General features: G+C 42.5%; 1 protein-coding gene across 3 annotated transcripts in view; it reads left to right on the top strand.

Moving 5' to 3' along the window:
- Positions 1-19,519, top strand: part of TRIO (trio Rho guanine nucleotide exchange factor) — a 259,897-nt gene that overhangs the window by 165,607 nt on the left and 74,771 nt on the right. For all 3 annotated transcript variants that reach the window (XM_066585716.1, XM_066585718.1, XM_066585717.1), the window contains exons 22-28: positions 1,734-1,928; positions 6,544-6,659; positions 7,387-7,453; positions 11,697-11,806; positions 13,544-13,613; positions 15,132-15,221; positions 17,261-17,353. In XM_066585716.1, the coding sequence (XP_066441813.1) occupies positions 1,734-1,928; positions 6,544-6,659; positions 7,387-7,453; positions 11,697-11,806; positions 13,544-13,613; positions 15,132-15,221; positions 17,261-17,353 (741 nt within the window). The remainder of the gene's footprint in view (positions 1-1,733; positions 1,929-6,543; positions 6,660-7,386; positions 7,454-11,696; positions 11,807-13,543; positions 13,614-15,131; positions 15,222-17,260; positions 17,354-19,519) is intronic.

The following is a 19,519-nucleotide window of genomic DNA, read 5'->3' as shown; positions in this document are numbered from 1 at the left end:
CACTGCCCCCTTGAGAAGTTGAAAATCATGTCTGCAGTGGTCATGATTTTTATCTTCTTGGCGTTCAAATCCCATCTTCTCACTTTTCTCTTTTCGCTTAAGGATCAGCATCTTTAGATGCTTCATTGCCTCTGTTACCTGGATCGTATTGTCTGCATATCATAGATTACTGATAGCCTATAATCATTTAAGTCCATGTGCCTCATGATCACTTCTGAATACAGTTTGAAAAGGAGAGAGAATGCATCCTTGGCGTCTGCCATTTTTGATTTTAAACCATTCTGTATCCCCATACCTGGTTCTCACTCGGGCTTCTTGATTGTTGTAGAGGGACCTGAGCAACGTGATAAGGTGTGCTGGTACTCCTAACTCCCTCAGTGCTTTACAAAGCTTATCATGCTCAACGCAGACGAAAGCCTTGGTGTAATCAATGAAACTCAAGTAGAGTTTTCTCTGATACTCTCTTGCCTCTTCCATGATCCACCTCAGTTTTGCGATGTGGTCATGGTCCCTCTGCCTTTGCGGAATCCAGCTTTAACATTAGGAAGTTCCTGGTCAAGAATACTTCCCAAGCACTTCTGGATGATTTTCAGGAGCACATAACTGGCTTGGGGAATTAGAGCGATTGTTCTGTAGTTTCCACAGTCCTTCACATTGCCCTTATTTGGCAGTGGGATGAAAACTGATCTTTTCCAGGCCTTTGGCCATGTGCAGGTCCTCCAGATTGGACGACACAGTGTTGTCAGTGTAGCTCTTCGGATAGGTTTGAGCAGCTCTGCAGAAATTCCGTCAAAGCCGGGTAAATAGCACTCTCTTAATCAAAATGCAAGATCTCTTTTGAGACTGTCTGATTCTGCTGGAGGTACCTGTCTGACTTTTTCCCAATAGTTGCTGGATTCATGCAGTGGTCTGGGGCTTTTTTTCTTGTCAAGTATAGTCCCAGTTAGAAAAACTTTTATTCAGGAGAAGGCTATTGTGCTGTAAAATAAAAAATGATTGTGGGTAACGTCCTTTTTAGTTGCACACACTATGATTTATACTAATTTTTTTTTTATTATTTATCCTAATTTTTATACTAGAATTAGAGATAAGCGAGCATGCTCGGATAAAGCAGTTACTCGAGCGAGCATCGCTGTTCTCGAGTAACTGCTTACTGGTCCCAGCAGGCTCGAGGGGGCGGCGGGCGTGAGCGGGTAACTGCTTTATCCGAGTGTGCTCTCTCATCTCTAACTAGAATGAAAGATGCACTTACTGTAGTATTTAAAGGGATTTTCCAAAACTCAAAAAATATTTGTACAGCCATGGAATAGTGCAATTGAAAAAAAATATAACTCCTTTAGTGGCTCCGTATCCAACTCTTAAACCCTGGTTCTCACCGCTGAGCATTGTGCATGTGACCACTCAGCCAGTCACAGGCTTCAACGGTCATTCTGCCATTGCTGCTGAAGCCTGTGATTGGCTGAGCGGTCACATGTACAATGAACTTCACATGACTGCTGCCACCTTCTGTGTGCTTGGGGCAGGGGCTCCGGTGCTTGACGGGGAACCACTGATAAAGAGCAGTATAGCTTTTCTCTTTACTTTTACAATTCCATGGCTGGAAAAATAAATAAATACAAATATCTTTCTGAGTCACGGAAAACCCCTTCACTGATGGCTCTTCTGTCATTATGAAGTAAAAGTATATTTATTTACTTTTTAACTATAGTTTTTTTGTTCTCAATCTTTTGCAGCAAACTAAAGAGAGGGTAAAGCTGCTGATACAGCTCGCTGATGGCTTTTGTGAGAAAGGACACGCGCATTCAACAGAAATTAAAAAATGCATTTCACTGCTGGACAAAAGGTATCGAGATTTCTCTGTGCGGATGGAGAAATACCGGACGAGTTTAGAAAAAGCACTAGGAATTTACAATGACTCCAATAAATCGGTAAGTACTAGAGTTAGGAAAATAGCACTGAAAGCAGTTTATTTTTAGAAATCCCTTATTTTGGGTGGCTTTTCAGTTTTATCGAGGAATGCTTTGAGTTGTGTGCTACTCATTCCACTCCTAGACTTCAGCTATCGCTCAGTAAGGCGTATGGTTTAACCCCTTAATGCTGCAGGGCGTACAATTATGTACTGGAGCTTCAGGGTGTGTATGGAGGGGGATCGCAGGTCAATCCCCCTCCACACAATGTGGATTCCAGCTGTTTCTTGCAGTTGACACCCATCCGCAACAGCTCTGATAAAACGCGCTGCTTATTTGGGGCTGTTAGCTCTTTAAATGCAGCAGTCAGTTGTGACAGCTGCATTTAAATGCCCTGACCGATGTTCAGGGGGTTCCATACGGCCCCCCGGGATGAGATCATGGGTTGCAGTGTGGTTGTCATGGCAGCCGGGGGCCTTCTGAAAGGCCCCAGGGCTGCCATTGCAGAGTGCCTATCAAGCCATGCCCTTGGGGTGGCTTGATAGAATACCTGTCAGATCATGGTATAATGTGTGCCATTACATCATACTGCAGGAGCGATCAAAGCATTGCAAGTTCTTTTCGCCTCTGGGGGCTAAAAAAAGAAAAATAAGTTTTAAAAAGTTTTACTAATTTTTAAAAGAAAAAAGGTAATAAAAGTAAAATAAAAAGCTTTTGCCATATTTATAATAAAATAATCTAATTACTAAAACAAAAATACATATTTGGCATTGCTGCATCTGTTAAAGTCTGATCTATCAAAGAGACACATTACTGCGCACGGTGAACGTCGTCAGGGGGGGGGAAAAACAGAATTGCGCCTTTTTTGGTCACCCCTTCTCTAAGAAAAAATGCAATAAAAAGCAATCAAAAAGTTGTTTGTATCCCACCATGGTGCCAATAGAAACTACAGGATGTCCCGCAAAAAGAAAAAGCCTTCACAAAACTATGTCGACTGAAAAATGTAAAAGTTATAGCTTCTCCCACCTGCTGTATTCCTCATGCAGGCACCAAGCAAACCAGTTTTAATTTAGTGTCTGTAGGAGGCTGACCTCTTCATCTCAGTCTTTTGGTACCGTTCGGACTCGATTTTACTGGAAGGTAGGACTCTACCCAATACCTCCATCAAAGATCGTGAACAGAACAGTTGTAACCGTACTGTTGTCTGCCCTGAACTCAAAGGTAATGGCGGCACGTCAGCCATAGTGTTCTCCAGTTTTTTGTACAGTACTAGGGTACTCTCTACTTCGTAAGGTAGGCAAGCGCCTGGGTAGGCCACTGCTGGAGTTAGAATGATCGCCACCGTGGATACTGAATTTATGGAGTCTCCCTAAATAGGTGGGTATTTGCCGCAGCGGTGCCTGGAACTCCCTTTGTCACTCCCCTCCCTTAGTGGCAGCCCAGGAATGTTTATTTGCCACCTGGGTCTGCGTCTGGAAAGCTAGGCTCTCTAAGATTACTCGGCAGGAATGTAGATAGCCTTTAATGGGATCCCTAACTAGGCACCTACACAGGGCTTTAAAAAAATGAGGGTAATAAGCTGAATGGGCAACCAGTGAGGGGGGTATGTGAAAGAGAAAGCAACATCCAAACTCTGCTTGGCGACTGGCTCACCTGCATATTACCCTCTTGCGGTAATGTTAGCATCTATTTGCGCTATGATTGACAGTGGAGGACTCAATACAGGGGGTCTCACATATTATGTGTACTCTCGCATGCGGACAGTCGGATACGTTCTGCCCTAACTATCTTCTTCGTGGTAGCCGGCCATAGATCCTCTATCCGGAAACCCCTAGTGTGCAGCCTTCTCTGGGCATCGAACTGGATTGGCCTAGCTCTCTGTGCCTGGCAATTTCAGATCTTACCAGAGCTTCCGCGGCTATACTCAACAGACTAGAACGTATGTCTAGTGTGCCTGGTCGCAATGTATCTGACAGGGATGGCTCCTTTTTGCATGTTCCGGAGTTTTATCCAAGCACGGTAGGAGGTCAGAGGGCAAACTGTCTGAGTCTCTCTCGGATTTCGATCTAGATGAGGAGCAGGTTTCCAAACTTTCTGTTATGATAACTGTTGTGACAGATACCCTACAGGTATCAGATCAGGCACGAGCTACGTCTGAGGCGATGTACTTCTATAGACACCCTTGGCACTCTCCTAAAATGTTTCCTCCTTATCAGGATTTTGATGAGGTACTAGCTGGAGAATGAAATGTTCCAGATAGACGCTTTGCCATGCCTAGACGTTTGGATATTATGTAGCCTTTTTCGGAGGACCTGGTAAAGAAATGTTTGGCTTTGCCGTAGTAAATCCTCTCGTGTCCTCTCTAGTGAAACATACCACTCTTTCTATGGCAGACACTTCGAGCTTTCAGTCCATGCATGGCAGGAAGTTTGAATCCGTAGCCAGGACTTCTTTTGAGCTCATGGGTTCAGAAACTCAGGCCAATTTGTGCCTCTACTTGGGTCCAAAAGGCTACCGCCGAATGGGCCAAACAATTGCGTAGAGGCCTCCACTCTGGTTCTTCGGTCGAAAAACTGGTACATATTGCCTACCTGATATGCCAGGCAGGGAAATTTGTTCGTGAGGCATTCTTGGACACGGCTAGGCTCGCGCCTCGGCAGCGTCACTTGTCACATGCAGCACACTGTGGCTAAAATCATGGGATGCTGATGCCTTCCTTTCGTTACTGCAGGACTTTTTGGCACCAAGCTAGATGAAATTATTGCTGATGCAAACAGACCAAACAGTGCAAAAGTCATGTAGAGAAAAATATCTCAATTGTGTTCCCTTTAGTCCCCCAGTCCCCAGTCTTCGGATGGGAGAAGAGCATCAGAGAATAAAAAGCTGAGACCCTCTTTTGAGCCAAGGCCCTCCTGACGTCCTCGGCCACAACTTCTAAAGTCCTTATCCACAAAGTCCTCCTTCTGATGGGTGGACCCACCCAATCTAGCCAAGGTTGGGGGAGGTCTTCTTCTGTTCAGGGAGATAATGTAGCCTGGCCACTGGAGGTCGTCTTCCCAGGATACACTATTACATTTTCCAAGCGCTTTTTTAGCTCAAGAATTTCAAGCCCTCTACTATAGGCCAGAGCCTTGGTTCAAGCGGTACACATTCTGTTGGTTCAATGGGTCGTTGTTCCAGTTCCTCTTTACCAACATTTTACAGGCTTCTATTCCAGTCTTCTTGTTGTGTCTAAGAAGGACTGGTCTGTCCGACCTGTCCTGGATCTAAAAAATTTTAATTTGTATATAATAGTTCAACATTTTCACATGGAGTTGCTAAGCTTGGTCGTTGCATGCATTGAACCGCAGGAATTCCTTTCATGTATAGACATCCTCACGGTCATGTCCCCATTCATGAGGCTCATCAGTGTTTCCTCTGTTTCACCGTATGCTTCGATCATTACCAATTTACAGCACTTCCATTCGGCCTGGCCATTGCCCCCTCCGCCCCCATATTCACAAAGGTCCTGGCTTTGGTCATGACTTTTATACATACCATATTCATTTGTTTATCTTAACAACATCCTTGTGAAGGCCTCAATCCCTTTGGCCAACCAGTAAATTCTTCACATCACCCTGTCCCAGGTTCAGATGGATTATCAGTTATCCCAAGTCGTCCCTCTCCCCCTCACAGCATCCGGAGTTACTACGCAGTTCATCCAAAAGAACATGCCTTTCATATACTGGACCTGGTGCAAGCTTTACGGATGTATCTTTCTATCGCAAACTGCCCCCTTTAGGCGCTCTGATCACTTATTTGTAAACCTGGACGTTTCGAGTTGTGGCATTGCGACTTTCAAGGTGGTCATTTCCCACTAAATAGCTCCACGATGGTAAAAACATATTGTGCTAAGGGCAGAGTTCCGCCTTTTCATGTTATGGCGCATTGCACTTGGCAGTCACGGCCTCGTGGGCAGTACAGAATGGGGCCTCAGTTACACAGATGTGTAAACCGCTTTGTGGTTTTCACTGCACACAATTTTCTTGACTCGTTTATTGGGGATATGTCCTCCAGTCGGGTATTTAGGTATATTCTTTGCACTTATTCGTTCCAGCCAGAGTGATCCCTTTGTTTCCAACATGGCTCCATCCTGAGTTATATTTGTATATTTTTATATGTTTTTGCATGCCTTTCTTGGCTGCTCCTACTGCTTACGTACAAACTGATTAGCTTGGTGCCTGCAGGAGGGATATAGCCAGTGGGAGGTGCTAACAGTTTTCTGCTTAGTATCCACCCACAAGTGGTAGTAGCTATATCTCATGGTCAAAGCTGAATACCTGTATGAACGAAGCGAGAAAAAGATTTCACGGTAAGTAAAAAAAATCTTGTTTTTAAGTTAAGGGTTTTTCCTGGACATTCATTACTAATAAAGAATCCTGAGGCCACAACCTAGGATCCCCGACGATCAGCTGATGTCCCGGCCTGCTGTCATTGCAGTGGGGCCAGACCTTGCGATCGGGGTCGGATTTGACAGTTTTCTAGAAAGGCTTTGCTCTCATTGAGTATTTACGTGTGATTTTGTTTTGTTTTTAATTTTAGAACCACAGCAGTAAGATTACCCAGAATAATTGTAACACTTTTTGTTTCTACACAGAGTAAAAGTCTGCAGTTAGACTTAATTCCAGGCAGCGCACCAGGATGTGAAGTAAAGCTTCGAGATGCAACCCATGAACTTAATGAAGAAAAAAGGAAGTCTGCTCGTAGAAAAGAGTAATGTATTCATTATTTGATTCTTGTTCCTTCTTATGTGACTTGGTGTACTCTATACCCTCCTGGCGGGCCCAACAGTCTGTGCTGATTAATTTTATTACATATTTCATATTTTCTAATATAGTGCTCCAAATCAGTTGCTTCACTTCATACAGCCTTAGGGCTCGTTCACAGGAGCGCTGTGCATGCGCAGTATAGCCATGTGCAGAGATCGCGGCTATACTGCTCTAAAGATCGCGTGAACGGGTTAATTAAAGTAGCTTGCTCACACAATCAGTGGTGCGGGTGCATGCTATCCCATAGGAGTCTATGGAAAGCCAGCAGCAGAGATAGGTCAGGTCCTGTCTTTGCACGCACCACGGAGCTTACATGCGACCTGCAGTCTTATCTTTGTTGGGTGCGCTAATTTAGCAGCTAACAATCATTTATGTGAATGCTTGTATAGGAACCCATCTGTTCCAATAGAAGCGCGTCCTGTGCGCCCCCACAGCGCCTGTGTGAACGAGCCCTTAGAATTACAGTGGATTTGTTACCATTCTGTACTGCCATGTTTAGGAGACCAGGACTGGTTTGCTGATCCATTAGCATGGATACAGCACATCTCTGAGGGATTAGAAGAGCCTGTATATGGATCGGTTTTATTTATTATCCCTCACATTGTTTGACATGAGGATTCAGTGGTAATATTTGGTATTGGTCCTAATTGTTGTTTTTCTCCATCTTTAAGGTTTATTATGGCTGAGCTTATTCAGACAGAGAAGACATATGTCAGAGATCTGCGAGAATGTTTGGATGTAAGTTACTATGGAATTAATATTTTTAATGTAAACCTCATTTATTTCTCCTTGGTTCCAAGCTGCTGTATGTCTTCTTTGTTTAATGTATGAGATTATAATGCCCTGTGTCCAAATCAGTCCTAGCCGAACGTCAGTCATGCCTGAGCTGTCCCCATTCACAGTCTGGTAACGGATCTGAAGGACTCTGCCCTCGTTAACTCTTAGGTATTTCATCAGTAATTCACTTCTGCTTTTATAAGATGGAACACGAAGTGAATCCTGAACACAAAATATATGATTCAAGAATTCATACTTTCCATTTTTTGTGTGTGTCCACTCCTGATTCTGTCTTTAAAACCTTCAACTGCGTCCATGGTTTGTGTTACACCTCTGTAGACGCGGGGTCTCACACTCTCCTATATATTGGGGTTGACTCTTTTCGCAATAATGATCTGGATGCTTTCAATAACTTGTTTTTATTCATTTTCAGGTTATAAATAATTAAATATATAGAAATAATCAACTTTTATTCATATATTTTAGTAATGTTACATAATAAAGAGCGGAGGAGTAGGCGATTCTTGGAATTCTAGAATCAGGAGGGGTCTGTAAGACGTCTGCAGTTACAGCTTAGTTATTGCTTTCTATCTGGAAATTCCTGGATTTTTCCACTTCATTTGGGTCATGTGATCTCATTGTGACATCCTGGAAATTACTCGCCTTTCTGTTTTCTTCAGGACTCACTATTTCAGTCATTATGACCTGTATGATAAAACTGCATGGACTGTACCTCACAAGCTGTTCACAGGGGAAAGAAGAGAAAGTTCTATCACAGTAACTGATGATGATTTAGAGGTTCCTGTCACACAGCTACAATGAAGGGAATGACCAAATGCTCATTTTATACATTTTATCTGAACTGGCCTGCAGTCCAAGTTTTTTTTTGTTTAGGGCTTTCTTTTTTTGCCTTTTTCTGGATCAAAACTTCTATCACAGTTACTACTGATGATTAGAGGCTCCTATTATTCTGTCTAGGTGGGACACATCCCTTGACGCCTTAGATTGGAAGTTCCAAGTGCCTCTGTGAATTCAGCGTTCTCTTCGTTGGTGGCTGGAATCCTAGCACCCTAGCTGACTGGTCGCCCAGACTCTGTCGCAGACTAACAACATGATGGCAGTTGTTACATAAATGATCAGGGCAGAACCTGCAGCACGAGAGTCATATTGGTGGTGGCGATGGTCCTGACCTCGGCCGAGGATCATCTTCCAGTACTTTCAGCTGTTCACATACTGAGGAGAAACAACTGGATAGCTAACTTTCTTAGCAGACAGACAGTCGACACGGGAAAATGGGGACGCTATCCTGACGTCTTTTAGTCAATATGCCGAAGGTGGGGCAATTCGGACGTTGAATTGATGGCGCCCAGGATCAATCACAAGTTATCAACTTTTGTGGCCCGATCTCCGCACCCCCAAGCTCGGGCAGTAGACACTCATAATTCCATGGATGGATTTTCAGGTTCCTTACATCATTGCTCCCTTTTCAAGAAGATGATGATGGAGGGTCTCCCCGTAATTCACAGCGCCGTTAACAAAATAAGAGAAATATTAGAAGTCTTTAAGTGCAGCGATAAACAAAAAATGTGTGTTTTTTCTTAAACATGTGAAAGGGTTGCATAAATTTGGTATCAACATAATCGTAGTGACCTGCAGGATTAATTTAACCTACTATGTATACGGCCTGGCAAACGCCATTAAAAAAAAAAAAAGAACATGATAGAATTGCAGATTTTGTTGATCTTGCCTCTGGAAAAAAAATGAACAAAAAGCAATCAAAATGTTATATGTTCCCAAAAATTGGACAAATAAAGCCCTCATAGTGGTCTGCCGATGGAAGCGTTAAAATGCTCCGGCATCTGAAATACAGCGACACAAAAGCAAATTTTTAGACACTGGTGTATTTGTGCGCAAAAATAGGAAAACATCAAAAACTGTCTAAACTTGGTGTCGCCGGAATCGTGCCGACCGGAGAAGAACGTTATCACAGTATTTATTTTGCACACTAAATGCTGTAAAAAATGAAATGGCAAATTTTCTTTTGTTTTCCCAAACCCCTTAAAAAATGTATAAAAGTTATACAATATATTATATATACCCCAAAATGATGCCATTAAAAAACACAACTTGTCCTGCAAAATACAAGCCCTGATACGGCTGTCGATGGAAAGATTAAAAAGCTAACAAATAGTTGGTTATTGAGCCACAAACTGGCTTTGTCACTAAGGGGTTAAGCACATGTTGATTGCGGCATCTAAGTTGTTATACAGTGTGGTATCTCGTCTATCACCTCATCGGCAGCCATGAGAAGATTACGGCACGTTAATGGCTTGTGATGGCAGCCCAGGGCCTAGATAAGGTCCAAGATCTGCCCTAAATGTGTAACATATTGCAATTCATTGCAGAAATGATCAAGTGATTACATCTTATTTTTCTCACTTAAAAATTTTTTAAAAATACTCAATTCCAGAAATTAACCTGCTAAGAAATTTAATTAGGTACTCAAAAAGCCAAAAATACACCAAAATGGCACCAATAAAAACTACTGCTTCTCATAAAAAATGTTTTACATTTTTTCAAGAATTGGGAAACCAAAGAAAAAGCAAAAAACGTATACATTTGGTATTATCATAATCAAACTGGCAGAAGAAAGTAAATGGGGCATTTTTAGCATACCATGAACTATGTGAAAACAAAACCAAAAACAGAATGGTAAAAGTTTATATATAGTATGTATGGTTTTGGATTACAGGGCGCTTATAGTGACGGTTTTGGTTGGCGTCGGTTTTGGGTTACTTTCTTATGTATATACTGTTTTATTCTGTAATTTTGTCTTACTGATGTATGTAATTATGTTTTTTACTATCTATGACCCCCATGAGGTCATGTAAGACCTCTGGGGGACATTCACATGTTTGTTTATTTTTTATTTATTTGACACTTTCCCACTGTAGCTGAGGCATCCATAGAATCCGTATCCATTGGAGCCCCAGTTACAGGGGAAAACATTCCCTGTAGTGACATTAGTCACTGGCAGAGCTGGTCAGGGTCTAGTACGACCATGCAGTTCTGCTATAGCAGGGAATCCTGGCGGTCACGTGACCCACAGGCTCCTGTAGTGGAAGTTAAACTTCCACTATCACTTTTCAGTACACAGTGCTCATCGACCGCTGTGTACTTGGGGAAGTAGAAGACAGAAAGAGTTAACCCCCCCCCCCCCCCTCCTTCTCCTCTGGATTATCAGCTGTTAGTAACAGCTGACAACCCGTCCTGCCTCTATTGATTGTAGAGGCAGGAGGTTTAAATCCCCGCCATAATTTTACATACGGCTGGGCTTTAAGCCCAGGACCAAGCGCCGTATATTTACTGTACCTGGTCCTTAATAAGTTAGACTTTTTTCAATACATTATATGGAACATCAAATAATAAAACAAATACAACTCATTCCACAAAAAAAACTAGCCCTTTTCTGGCTGTCAACAATACCGTTTACATTTTATGCCTTTTCAAAAGTGGTGTATGAAAAAATGAAAACTATGATACATAAAATTGCTAGTGCTTAGGCTGGGCTCGCATCTGATTACTGCGAATTACACGGTTATGCAAGCACTGTACGCCCGTGTGATGTGCAGTAATTTGTAGGCAATCAATTGCATTGCTTTGTACAGTTCCAATCACATTAGTGCGTCGGAATTGCTCAATACGCAAGCGCAAAAGAGAATGGGCATGTTCTATTTTCCTGCGTATATGCGTTTTCCGCTTATGGCTCTGTGCGCCCAGCCTAAGAGAGGTTTATAACTACCACAAAACATTTTAGAATAGTTGGGCCCTGGAGTAAAATGTAACACAGACTGTACTCACCTCCCTTCACCCCCACCACCGCCCCCGTCTCCCTTGGTGTCAGCATTGAGTGGTGCATTAAGCAATCTGCCACTTCTAATTTTGTAATGGGTGGACTACCTGGCAGCGACGCTCAATGACTGCATACCAGGAAACGATGAGGAAGGTAAGTATAACATCGGCGGGTCACCTACTTTCAGCCCATTAGCCTAGTTTTCGAACTAAAAGTAGGTGATAGTCTCTTTAATACCTAGAGTATACTGGATGTCACTTTTCATGCAGTTAACCTTCATTCGATAACATAGATATTACGTGAAGCAGCCGATCTTTCTGATATTCCTCTTCTTTCTGTGTTATATTGCAGACATATCTGTGGGAAATGACGAGCGGAGTTGAAGAAATTCCACCTGGCATTGTGAATAAAGAACATATCATCTTCGGGAACATGCAGGAAATTTATGAATTCCATAACAAGTGAGTTCTGTTTAGGTATACAGCCTTATAAAACGTCTGTGTATGCCTGAAGTGTAATCAGATTAAGAAATGAAGGGCGCCACTCAAGTACAAAGGTGACATTTCTCTGTTTGTTCTTATTGGCTTCACCACAGAAATGAGTTCATTTTCATGCACAAGTGGTTGCCCCATAGTCCCCATGCTCTTGCTCAAACTTTACTGGTCCCCCTTATATTTCAGGTACTTGTCCGAATATCGTTAAAGGGAACCTGTCACGTTCTATAAGCACTTTAAACTAAGTATTGATGGTCATAGGACAGGTGATGTCGATTCCAGAGGGGTACTTTTTGTACTTACCCATCTCCTTGCCCTCCCTCTGTCACCCCAGGAAGCCAACGCTTTGTGTATTGATGTGACTCTTCTCTGCAGTCAGTACACACTGTTCTCTATGGGAACGACTTCCCAGGGTGGCAGGTCGGGGAATGGGGAGCCAAGTAAGTATAAAAGCACCCCTCTGGATTACACTTCCCTGTCCTCTAAGCACCATAACTTAGTTTATGATGCTTATTTTTTATATTAAATGATTTTTATTGAAAGTTTTGCCATTTTTCTTAAACTTCAGTGTACATTTATAAACCCCGCCCCCTTTTCTCTTTCACATTGCTGACGGGTAAATCAACTTGATTCTGTATACGCAGTGCACATTCTGTGAAGGGACATTTTGCCTAACAGTTCGATAACCATTCAGTCTTCCTGAATTGTGGTGCAGTTGTATATAAATCTTCGTTTGCTGCACCAGTTGTTGCGCTTGCTCCAAACATGGACCCTGAATTACCTGGGAATCTCAACAGAAAGAAATTTGAAAAAAGTAATACAAAATCTTTTATAAAACCAATTGCTGATGTCACCAAATATGTCCCCCATGTTGCATGTGGGAAGCGCTTACATTGGGCGCCTGTATCACATGACCCAGCCATATATAGCAAAGCCAGTATGTTACCAGGCCAATTTACGCACTGATAGGGACATTGGAAGTAGTGACAGGATGAGGAGTGTGCGCAGGGACAAGCGGTGACTAGAAGAAATTGTCATGGTGGTCTGGGCCCAGATAGAGAGAAGGGAAAGTGAACTACACCAATCAGTGGAGACATCAGCTGTGATCACTGGAGTTAACTACAGTGCAATCACGGTTACTGTATAGAACTGGGATGTGAGTATTACATACTGACTATACTATGAGAACATTATTTAAATATGTACCAGAGCTGAGCTGGCCATGCTATAAACGTTGTCTGACATATTTTTTTGGGGAGGAGAAGCTGAATATATGTATAAGGGCTTTTGTTCCTGATCTTTTAAGACATTTGCCACACCCTGTGTGCCAGTTAACGTAACGTGGTTTTCCTCCCATGGGTTCTTGGAAGCCCGAGGAGAACATTTTGCCCGGGGCCACACTTCTTCTAAAACAAAATTTGTCTTGCTTTTTAGCGCAAACATTCCTGTATTTCCGGACCAATAAATATACACAAAAACAATGATAGAAGATGAATGGCGTCTCCTGCAAGAGTCATGGAACGCAGGGCGAAACAAAAATGTGAAAATGTTAGATTGTTGTAGCCCAGAATCCCCCATAAAGGCGCATCACCCTCTCACCCGAATGCCCAGATCTCCTTCAATAGGCGGAGTGAAATAATCCGGTGTGTGAAGAACTGTCGTGATTCACCGTGGAACTAATGTAACATGTTTGTTATATTGCAGTGTATTTCTCAAGGAGCTCGAAAAATATGAGCAGCTGCCAGAAGATGTGGGCCATTGTTTTGTCACCTGGGTATGTAGTCATTGCTCTTTATGTAATTGGCACATTCGATGAAAACCCTTCTAAATGCTCTATAAAATGCTGGGTTATAGCGAGACCTCATGAGTGCTGCCTGCAACCGAACACACGGGCGAGTGCGATATCAGGCCGTGAATCACAGCCCAAAGATAGGACACATAGCATGGTGATGCGGAAAAAAATGGATGATGTGTGTGACCCCATTCAAAAGAATGGGGTACATATTTGTGCATCTCCCCACACACATATCTCTCCCGTGTGAAGCCGGTCTTACACTGCAATTCTCAATCCATAGAAATGGTATGAATGCTACAGACTGACCGCTTACTGAAACCATGAGGTCTTGTGATAACCGGTGAGAGCTGGCATCCTGTCGCCATATGCTGCCCTGACTTCTGGAGGAGGGTGCTGGGCATGGCGTGTTTGCACAAGCAGGGAGTTTCTCTGGAAGGTCAGGTCAATAAGGACGTCCATCTCTCTGTTTTGGTTTTGTAGTAGAGGAGCAGAATTAAAACTGAAATAATTGCTTGCTTGTTGTACCTATTCATTTCAATAGGTTTTCAGAATAACTGAATGCTTTCATTTTGCTTCCTTCTACTTAGTTTCATGTTTTTTAGTGGAACAAACATGGCCGCAGACTGCGCTATTTATTCCAGTAGAACAATAATAACAAAGGCAAACAGAAAATATATTTTTTTTTTTTTTTTAAACCCATTGAAATCAATAGGAAAAAACCCCAAAGCGTTATTTCAGTTTAATTTCTGTTTCTCTACTACATGTTGGGCTGATCTCTCCCTCACATAGAGGTATGCAATAGCTGATCTGCTGAGGTCCGTCGCTTGGGACACCAACCGATCAGCTGAGCGGGTGCATGCTGTCAGCGCCGCAGATACTTGGAGATCAGATGGAAGCTAAGGATTGGTCATCTATAGTATTTTCCACAGAAAACCTCTTTAAGTCGGTATTTTTTAGTGACTGAATACAGACCCCTTGAATTATATTGGTGCATACAGACTTATTTTACATGCGTCAAAAAATCCTAGCATGTCCTATTTAGGTCCATATACAACCCATGACAGTCTATGGGAGCGGTTTTATGCATGTCGCTAGGAGACGTGAGTAAAGAAGTGACATCAGTCGGGCCTTCTTGCGGTTTTTATTTTTGCGTGTGTGTAAAACACAGTGAATATATATGCAACACGCTGAAATAGCGCATACACGTGCACTGGAAATGGGGCATTGTTCACGGGCAAAAACTACATGCATTCATGTTAGTTCGCCCTTAGGGTGCCTTCACACTTGTTTGAAAATTGCGAGATTTTTGCGCAATGCGAGAGTGTGCATCCGTAGAGTGGGTGAAGACGTGGGATTTCCTTCACTCACCGACATACCCCTTTCATCACTAACTGTTGTGTTTGTCACTATGTGTGCAGTTTAACATCATCAATGTTATTTGTATGTCTTATAACGAACATATACTAAAGTTATTCTATGTCGGATATTTCTCCGTAGGCTGATAAATTTCAGATGTACGTGTCGTACTGCAAAAATAAACCGGACTCCACCCAACTCATCTTGGAACACGCGGGATCTTATTTTGATGTAAGTGCAAATATTTATTGCCGCCCAATTATTTTATTTTATGATGAAAGTCTTAATCTAAATAAAAGTATACTTTGTTTTCCTGTAATCATAGCATATCCCCTTAGTGACCACCAGCATGCCCTTTTATGGTGGTCACTAAGGGGCCGTATTCCCCGTTATACACCTCCTTTATGGGACAAGGTAAAATGACGGCCAGTCTCCTGCTCTGACAGACAGGGTCAGACGTTTGTGGACTACAGCTTCTATATAAAGGAAGGGGCTTTCAGCGGCACACAGCCCACCCAGGAGGATAACATTTGAAACACAGTCCCAATATTGATGGAGAACTGAGCAGCTCCACAAGACATGCAACCCCCATTGCCAGAATGTCTTGAGCCGTTGACAGGATGCTTTTGAGCTAATCAGACTGGAGTATTATAACATCTCCGTGTGATTTCCATCATTGTCTCCACGTGTGAACTACATTTAAGTGCTTTAAAGGGCTTGTTTCCATTCTTGCTCACAATCTGTGATAACCTCTAGGGCGGTACCAGAGAACATATAGGGTCTGTGAATGTAACCTAGTGATATTAGGGCTTGGGCTAGTGGTTCTAGTGATAATATCAATATCAATGGGGAAAGTGGACAACCTTGCCAAGTGCCATTTGTGATATTAAATTCTGTTGATAGAGCCCCATTTGTAATAAAACATGGGCTGAAGGTTGGAGTACAATGCAGTTAAAGCTTGAAAAAAGGACCCCATAAAGCCCATTTTCCTCAAGTGCACAGATGCATACGCACAATTTATATGATATAATGCTTTTTTAGTGTCCAAAGCCAATAGGACTGCAGGGATCTTTGTAGACTCTTAAAAGTAGATAATACGTATTACTCTCCTGTGTTGCCTGGTGCTCGGCGGCCCTTTACAAATCCCACTTGGTACCGGAGGAATGGGTGGAGACGTGGGTTTGGCTGGGTCAGTTTCTTCTGATTAATCTTTGGTGTGGATTCTTTACATGTTGCTGGCTCAGTTCCACAGCGTTCAAACTCCCAAATAGCAAACTCTTACTGGCTGCACCTTGATTGTTTAAATGTTTGTACAGCTCAATGTAATCCGGAGATGTACAGGGAGCCGGTCACAGCCTACAGCACCATGAACTAAGTAATGGTGCTCTATGGGGAGGTGCCCGGAAGTTGGGTATATGTTATACTCCCCTGCAGTGTCCACTGCTGAAGATGGCGCACAGCACTCTTTTCACAGGGCACACGCTCTCATACAAGTCGATGAACTTAAAGATTTTCCTGACATCAGTGAATTTTGGTTCTTTGGGTCACGATGACTGACCATAGATTGGAATAAAGTGCTTGTGAAGCAATTTTAGATTTTGCGAAAATCTCTTTAGCAACAATTTGTTGTGCAATCCCACTCTCCATCCTCACCAGCGCCATTACACCTGTCAGCTGACAAAACACCACCTGGCTATTGGTCAGGAGTTAGAACACTATTGCTTGGACGATACGGTATCCTGTGGAGTTAGAACAAAATGGAGTGATTGGGATATCTTGTAGACACGTGATCCAAGCTTATGCAATGCTGATACAAGTTAGAACATCGATCTCTATTAGAGATGAGCGAGCGTACTCGGAAAAGCACTACTCGCTCGAGTAATTTGCTTTATCCGAGTATCGCTGTGCTCGTCCCTGAAGATTCGGGTGCCGCTGCGGCTGACAGGTGAGTCGCAGGGGAGAGCGGGCGGGAGAGAGGGAGAGAAAGATCTCCCCTCCGTTCCTCCCCGCTCTCCCCTGCAGCTCCCCGCTCCGTGCCGGCACCCGAATCTTCAGGGACGAGCACAGCGATACTCGGGTAAAGCAAATTACTCGAGCGAGTAGTGCTTTTCCGAGTACGCTCGCTCATCTCTAATCTCTATTTAACAGACCATTGGCCAAAAATGAGGCTAGAACAGTATAGAACTAAGGCAGCAGAACTTCTACTGCAACCGCCAGATTGTTTCATCAACTTTGTTTCTCAGCAACGTATTTCTTTCTATTCTCCACAGGAAATTCAGCAGCGTCATGAATTAGCAAACTCCATTTCTTCTTACCTTATCAAACCTGTACAGCGGATAACAAAATATCAGCTTCTGTTAAAGGTAAGTACATTTCTCTTAATACGTTTGTTTTTGCATTCCTTCATCCATTTATACAATCATTTTTACTCCTCATTTGAATTTAGCAGAAAAAAATCCACTAACTATAAAAATGTTTTGATTTCAAAAATTTTACCTCCTCCCATGAGGATCTACCAACACGGTCGCAGACTACAAGTAAAGCGTGTGTATAGTATGAAGATACTTTACTAAAACCTTAGTTAAGGGGCCAGCTAGTTATCAAGCAGCTGACAACTTGTCTCCCAGGTCTCTACCAGGACATCCTCTGTGCAATCTTATAACCCTACATTAAATGTTTTGCTTCCAAGGGTTTAAGGCATTTTGCATCTCTAGAAGCCAGGACAGTTTTCACACTTATGACAAAAAAACTAAATAAAGAAACACAGCAATCCCCCATTTCTATATATTTACTGATTATAGACACTAAACAGTTTATGTATACTGAAGTTATCATTTACATTTTGTAGTAAAGTGTAACCTTTCATTAAAAAAGTGAAATGCAGAAGCATCTTAAAAAGATTAAACTAGACAAATTGTTGGGTCCCGATGACATTCAGCCCCAGACACTAAGGGAGTTAAGTAATCTGATAGTTAGACTGTTTACTATATTTATAGTGACATGGTCTGTTCCATTGGATTGACGCATAGCAAATGTGGTGCCGATATTAAAATAGGGGTCAAAAAAGGGAACTTGTCTGTTCTGCTCCAGAGGGAGAGGAAATAAGGGTGATCAATGAGTGGAACAGGTTGCCATGTGGAGGTGGTGAGTTCTCCTTCAATGGAAGTCTTCAAACAAAGGCTGGACAAATATCTGTCTGGGATGATTTAGTGATCCTGCACTGAGCGGGGGGGTTGGGCGTGATGACCCTGGAGGTCCCTTCCAACTCAACCATTCTATGGTTCTAAGAGGAGAGCAATAAGAATAAACACAAAGAACATAAAAACCCCATAAAGATGTTGCCCTTGGCCAGGTTTGAACCTAAATTTACAGCACGGCAAAGCAGTAGTACTAACAACTGAGCCACCACACTTGTCTTGTCTATTCTGATCCAGAAAGGAACAAGAACCAACACAGGGAGAACATAAAAACCTCATTCAGATGTTGCCCATGGTCAGATTTGAGCATAAAACTCCAGCACTGTAAGGCAGCAGTGCTAACAGCTGAGAAAACTGAGCCACCATTCTTGGTCTTCTTTCTCTGGAGGAGTAGATGGAGAAACCCAAAGAGAACATGCAAAGTTCATGCAGATGTTGTGTTTGGAGAGAATTGAACCTATAAACCCAGCACTGTAAGGCAACCGTGCTAATGACTGAGCCGCCATTCTTCCTTCCTCTTGCTCCTCTCCAAGAAAAAGAAAAACAAGATATAAATGATGCAGAGGGGGGAGAAAAAGATCCCAAACCCAAACGATCCATTCCCATAAAGAAAACCAGGATCGGGCAGTAAAAATCTTTAACTTTGAAGCTATGTGTTAAATGAACATTAAATATCAGTATTATCCAATATTCCCCACTAAACCCATTAATAGTTTTCAACAGTTTTTGGACTTAATTAATTTGTATGCAAATTGACATTAACACGTCATTTTTCCATTCCTTTTAAGACAATTACCCCCCAGTGGGATTGACCGTCCTTACAATGCATCATCCAATGTTATTAGTGTGAATGTCCACTCTAAATCATATTTCAACCCTATTCATCATAGGGAATCCCATATTGATGCTTTTTTCTCCCTAGTCAATAATGACTTTTGTCATTTAAAAATCCCCTCCTCCGCGAGATAAAACGTATCCACTGATGAAAGGTGAGCTCTGCGATCATCAGTGATCAGTGGCGACATTATAATACAGCATTCACTCAATGTCTCCTAAATAAAAAGTAAAGGCAATTCATCACTATGGAGGAACCCTCTCTTCCGTTCATCTAAGCACGCCACAACTGTCGTCATTTGTATACCTGCTTGAGATGTTGGTACACGACGCGTTTTGCAGGAAAACGCCTCCTTCGAGGTGCTTGATTTTTTTTTTATATGGAGTGTATATATACTTCAACCTGCTGTAGTGCGGACAAGAGCCATGATTTTAAAACAAGACCAAGTTTGTGGTGTTAGCTGTGATCTATCTAGCCTGATCTACAGACTTTAGTAT

Source organism: Eleutherodactylus coqui, chromosome 12 (genome assembly GCF_035609145.1).
Source record: "Eleutherodactylus coqui strain aEleCoq1 chromosome 12, aEleCoq1.hap1, whole genome shotgun sequence".
Lineage (NCBI taxonomy): Eukaryota > Metazoa > Chordata > Amphibia > Anura > Eleutherodactylidae > Eleutherodactylus > Eleutherodactylus coqui.
Note: the sequence above shows the minus strand (reverse complement) of the source record. Positions and strands in the feature narration are given on the sequence as shown.